This window comes from Oncorhynchus keta, chromosome 20 (genome assembly GCF_023373465.1).
Source record: "Oncorhynchus keta strain PuntledgeMale-10-30-2019 chromosome 20, Oket_V2, whole genome shotgun sequence".
Taxonomy (NCBI): Eukaryota; Metazoa; Chordata; class Actinopteri; order Salmoniformes; family Salmonidae; genus Oncorhynchus; species Oncorhynchus keta.
Window position 1 is genome coordinate 602,501 of NC_068440.1, and position 5,414 is coordinate 607,914.

Below are 5,414 nucleotides of genomic sequence, written 5' to 3' on the forward strand. Positions count from 1 at the left end.
TTGTCCTCTCTCTCTCTCTCTCTCTCTCTCTCTCTCTCTCTCTCTCTCTCTCTCTCTCTCTCTCTCTCTCTCTCTCTCTCTCTCTCTCCCTCTCCCTCTCTCTCTCACAAAAGCCTTTCTTGCTGAGAACCATTTAGCTTTGGCTGCTTCTGGGAGCTTGTGGCCAGCCGAGACGGGGCTAAAAGAGTGTGACCCGCATGAGATGGAAACTCAAACCAGACTAGTCTGAGAGAAAGGCTCAATGGTGCCTGGATGGCTCCACAGAGCATCGTAACTCATGACCGAGCTTAGGGAGAAAAAAAGGAAAGTAAACGCACATAGTCCAAACAATCCAGAATGCCTTGGGGAATCCTAATGCATCCTTCTGTACTTTGTGCATTAGTGACATCAACAGAAAGAGGACACAGTAGCAGTCATGACTCATGACCCATAAACACTTGCGTAACCCTGATGGCCTTGCTAGCCACACAGACCGCCCACTTGCTCACCCACTGGACCTGTCTTGGCCTTGGATTAGCTTTACCCCACCCTCTCTCTATTCTGATTGGTGTTTGTACTTCCTCTTCTGTCATATTTACAGTATGTTTCCTATTGGATGGGTCTCCATTTACCTGTATGTGAGTCAAAGGACACCCTAGAGCAGTGCTCCATTTTACAACCCTGAGAACACCTACTGTAACAGCTCCAGTTTAGCTAGCACTACCTTACACAATCAGGAACACTATTCTATGGTACGAACTCACTCAACGCCCCTCCCGTACTGAGATAACATACTGATAAATACCTTGTCAACTAACCTCATAGAGTTAGATAAAGGACTCATCTTTGTATTTGTGCAATTTTTGCATCTGTGACAGCAAGGGCAGCGCCATTGAGGCTATCTCTATGGTAAAGTAGTCAATGTTATTTTCTTTTGTGTTTGAAAACAGCATAAAGCTAATATTGGTGATTTACCTCCACCTGCAGTGCTTAGAGACCTGAATCAAATCTTTTGTGCCATTAATTTATTGTGGCCACTAGATGGCGGTGAAAAAGCTTAAAGCCATTTAGTAACCATAGGCCATCCAATTTGAAGAAGAAGACAATGCTCTGATCATTGGCTGATCGCTCCACACCCATAAGAATCCCCACCCAGTTGACTACTTTAAAATGGTGGAAGCCCTCAATGGCAATGTCCATGCTAAAAGGGGTTATATCCTATCTCTATCTAACTCTATGGGTAAATCTACCTTTCAGCTGGAACAATCTGTTTACCACAGGCACTCAGGCCCTATCACTTTACCATATGACTTTATTTACCCATGTCAGGGCTATGTGTCATCGTCGTAGCCGACAGACATGTTTCGATGAATGGCTTTGACGTGGCAGAAGCACAGTCAAACCAGTCGAGTTGGATGCTGTTCCTTCTCTTGAGTCGACGAAAACAAAATTCCAGACATTTCCACAAAAAGTGGAATGAGACAGGTGCCAAGTGTCATTCTTCTGTGTCTATACTCGAATTCTCGCTGTATCAGTGTCACACCTTGTATGTGTCTCTCTAATCATGTTAACTCTTCACTGTCTGTCCCCATAGGGGCCTATAGGGAGGCTCAGGATTCTTCTCAGACATCCCAGGCTTACATTGAGAATGAGATGTATTTTTCCCTGTTCTCTCTCTTTCTCTTACCCTCCAGCTAATGTACGCTTGTGCCTAATCACTAGGTTTGTTCTATAGCAATTTCGTTTAATTGCAAATCCTGCTAGATGAAGCTAAATCGGTAGAATAAAAAGATCCATCCACTTAAAAAATGAACAACAAAGTGTGTTTATTCCTCCTCCCAAGAGGGAATGGGGAGCAGCGCTGATGATAATTGTTGATTTGTATTAAATTGCTCTATGTTTGTTCTCTGTATTATGTGTATGCATTGCACAACATCGGCTGTAGATTGATTGAGTTAATGTGTAATTTGATGGTCTCTCTCTCTCTCTCTCTCTCCCCCCACCCCACCCCACCCCCCCACCCACCCAGATGAATTTAACCCTGAAATTCCCAAACTGGAGAAGAGCGTCAGTGGCAGCAGCCCATCACGCGATCGCCTTCTGCTCACCGTGGCAACATTGCTCATCTCCGCCCTTCTGGTGTCCTAACAACTGTCTCCCCGAGTGACATCACATGGATACCTGGACCGCTTGGCCTGAAGGGCTCCGTATTCACTAACCCTGGGTTCAATTAGAAAGTGGGAGTAAACCAAGGAAATGACACATAATTCAACCAAAAAAAAAAGCCCGAATTACAATCAATTGGACACAACCATAAAAAACAGTACTTACTCTCGGATCGTACTCACTTAAGGAGAGGCCTTTAAAATCTGTTGTTTTGCCCTTGAGCGAGGCAGTTAATCCCCTAACACAACTGATCCCCAGGTACCGATGACGTAGATTAAGGCAGCCCCCTGCACCTCTCTGAGTCAGGGTTGGGGTGAAATGCGAAGACACAATTCAGTTGTGCAACTGACTAGGTCTCCCCTTTCACTTTCCTTTCCCTTTTTCAAGTCTACTTCAACTCACGTCTAATCACCCGTTGGTACACAGTTTGTGCGGCATGATGTCTTCGGGTTCATGCGTTGTCAGACATTACACTATGTGCATATGTGCCACCGCATTCCATGCATTTGGTATGCCGCCACAAGGACCAATAGGAGAACATGGCATTCAGACTTATAGACATGATGCTTCCATCATACCTAGGCTGCCTCTGGCTACACATATGCAGTTAAAGTAGAACATGTGCAGTGGGATTTGTAATGGGATGTACACAACCATACAGGAGTATGGCTGCCTGTCTGCTAAGGAACTCACATGACATTGCCTTCAGCTAGTCTCAATATGGAGAACCTTTGAGCTCTGTGGAGTAGGATGGACTGGGCTCCACTGAGCGTGACCAATAGACTGGGGACTGTAGGCCTCCAATGGGCTTTGAGGACTGGACTCCGCTGGACTTGGCTGTGCTGCAGTACTGTGGATCATGCTGGACTCTGCCCGGGATTCGCTGTACTGTGCTATGCCATATACTTGCAGCCATTTCTCTACACTGCTGCCATTCTACCGGATGTTAACCCATCTTTTACTGTCATTGGTGGTGTTGACTGGAAATATTTGGAGAAAATCTCTATAAGGCTTTCGAGTACCGTTATCCATCTCCTCCAGATATTCTCTGACCTTGGCTTTGTGGTGCATAGAAAGGTCCAAAGGCCAAAATAGACAGTGCCCTCCAAGAACTGGTCCTAGATCTGTCCTAGATCTAAGACTCTGGACCTTTGCTTTTAGAGCATTTTCAGAAGCACACATCTGTGTTTTTGCTATATACATTTACCCATTTTACCCAACACTTTGAATGGGTTCCAGGTACCAACATTTTATCAATAGTCAACAGAGTGGTTTCTAATGCCACAAATTACAATATGAAACATTTCACAACAACAAATTCCCTATAAATCCAGACCTGATTAATAAAAATAAAAAAATCCCATCACTTTTAAAGGTTCCTGAATCAGGGCTGGTCATTATTTCAATCCCAGCCACCGTGGTAACGACCCAATACAGTCGCCAGAGTGCCACAGGTGCCTGACTGTGATTTGTGTCACAGATGACTTTAGCCGCCATTTTGTAAACATGTGTGAATGTGCAAACAGACAGCAGTCCTCTGATGTACTGTTTTATACTATGAAGTCGGACAATATCAGGATTGCATTATCGATGACAATGCTGTATGGTTTATTAACATTTTCATTTTTTAAGCACGTTACTTATTGATTTGCTTGTTTATTTATGTACATTTTCAAGTATTTTTTTCATTAAGCTACTGTGCCAAACTCTAATTTTGTTTTGCTAAAGCATTTGCTTCTGTTAAGTCCAGTACATGGATATGTGCCGGTTAAGACTATTGAGGAGAGATGTAAACTCTTCTTCTCACTTGTTATAAAGCATCACATTTAACCGTAAAATGTATGGCAACAGCACGGTACAGGTGATACCGGATAAAAGACGTCACCCCTTAAGTGCTGAAGTTAAACATTTTGACACAAGAAATGAGGATAGTGCATTGTAATGTGACTTTATATGCATACAGGTAGGGACAGAATGTATGTGTGTGTGTGTGTGTGTGTGTGTGTGTGTGTGTGTGTGTGTGTGTGTGTGTGTGTGTGTGTGTGTGTGTGTGTGTGTGTGTGTGTGTGTGTGTGTGTGTGTGCGTGTGCGTGAGAGAGAAAAGGCATATCCTTGCACATTTGTGTGAGTTATGTATGTATTAGGAGTGTGAATGTCCGCGCTTTTGAGTACGTGTGCATTTTAGACTTTTGGTATTCGTTGAAGGACTTGTTTGTAGGATCTGAATATGCAAGCGTGTATGAGAGAGAGAGAGAGAGAGAGAGAGAGAGAGAGAGAGAGAGAGAGAGAGAGAGAGAGAGAGAGAGAGAGAGAGAGAGAGAGAGAGAGAGAGAGAGAGAGAGAGAGAGAGAGAGAGAGAGAGAGAGTGAGAGTGAGTGTGTGCTTCAGTAATGTTAGTTTATGTTAGGATTTTAAAAAAGCATTTACTAACGTTGGAGACAACAAGAATTGTGTTTACCTTTGACAAGCATAAATTAAAAAAAACATGTCAACTGAACTAAGAATGATGATTGTTAAAATAATGACAATAAAAATCTTACTTTTAGCAAAAGTCTTCATACATGTGTATCCTAAATGAATTTGTTTAGTTGCTACGTTGCTTCGTCAGGAACATTCTGTATAAGAATGTTCTCCACTTATATTTATTATCCTTCTTTGCTCTTCTTCTATCTCACCTGCACCTACCCTTGCCCTTCTCTTTCTCTTTCAGTTTGCATTTATATGCTTACCTTTCCTTTCCTTTGGTCCTTGTCTGTTCCTGCTAAGATCTTGCTCCCCCTGTCCCTCACACTATATTATACTAATTTAAAGTATCCTACATATTAGTGCTGCACAATTATTATTAGGAATGGGACAACGTTCCACAGGAAACAATCTATAATCAACAGCCTGATCAACTCTATGAGGCAAATGGTGGTCACACCAGATACTGGTTTTCTGATCCACGCCCCTTATTTTTTTCAAAGATACATGTGACCATCAACTGCATATCTGTATTCCCAGTCAGGTGAAATCCATAGATTAGAACCTAATGGATTTATTATTCCATTTTTTTCTCAGATCCTGCAGCCGTACTGCATACAGACATGCACCACCATCATCCTTTGTTACTTACCCTTTCAGCTTCAACATGATCACCTTCATCACATATACAGTGATATATCTACTTGAGGGCTCAAACCCAGCACCCATAAATCATGATGACAGCGTGGGGAAAAACAACCTCCTGCTCCATCTCTCTATCTCTCTCCCCATTCGCTCGCTCTGCT

General features: G+C 42.9%; 1 protein-coding gene across 3 annotated transcripts in view; it reads left to right on the forward strand.

Annotated features, from left to right (window-relative positions):
* Positions 1–4,699, forward strand: part of LOC118399103 (ephrin-A3-like) — a 102,544-nt gene extending 97,845 nt beyond the window's left edge. For 2 of the 3 annotated variants that reach the window (XM_035794897.2, XM_035794899.2), the window contains exon 5: positions 2,009–4,699. In XM_035794897.2, coding sequence (XP_035650790.1) covers positions 2,009–2,127 — 119 coding nt within the window. In that variant the 3' untranslated portion in view covers positions 2,128–4,699. Of the gene's footprint in view, positions 1–113; positions 1,985–2,008 lie in introns of those variants that run through there. The other variant, XM_035794898.2, reaches the window with a different exon arrangement.
* Positions 4,700–5,414: the final 715 nt, after the last annotated feature.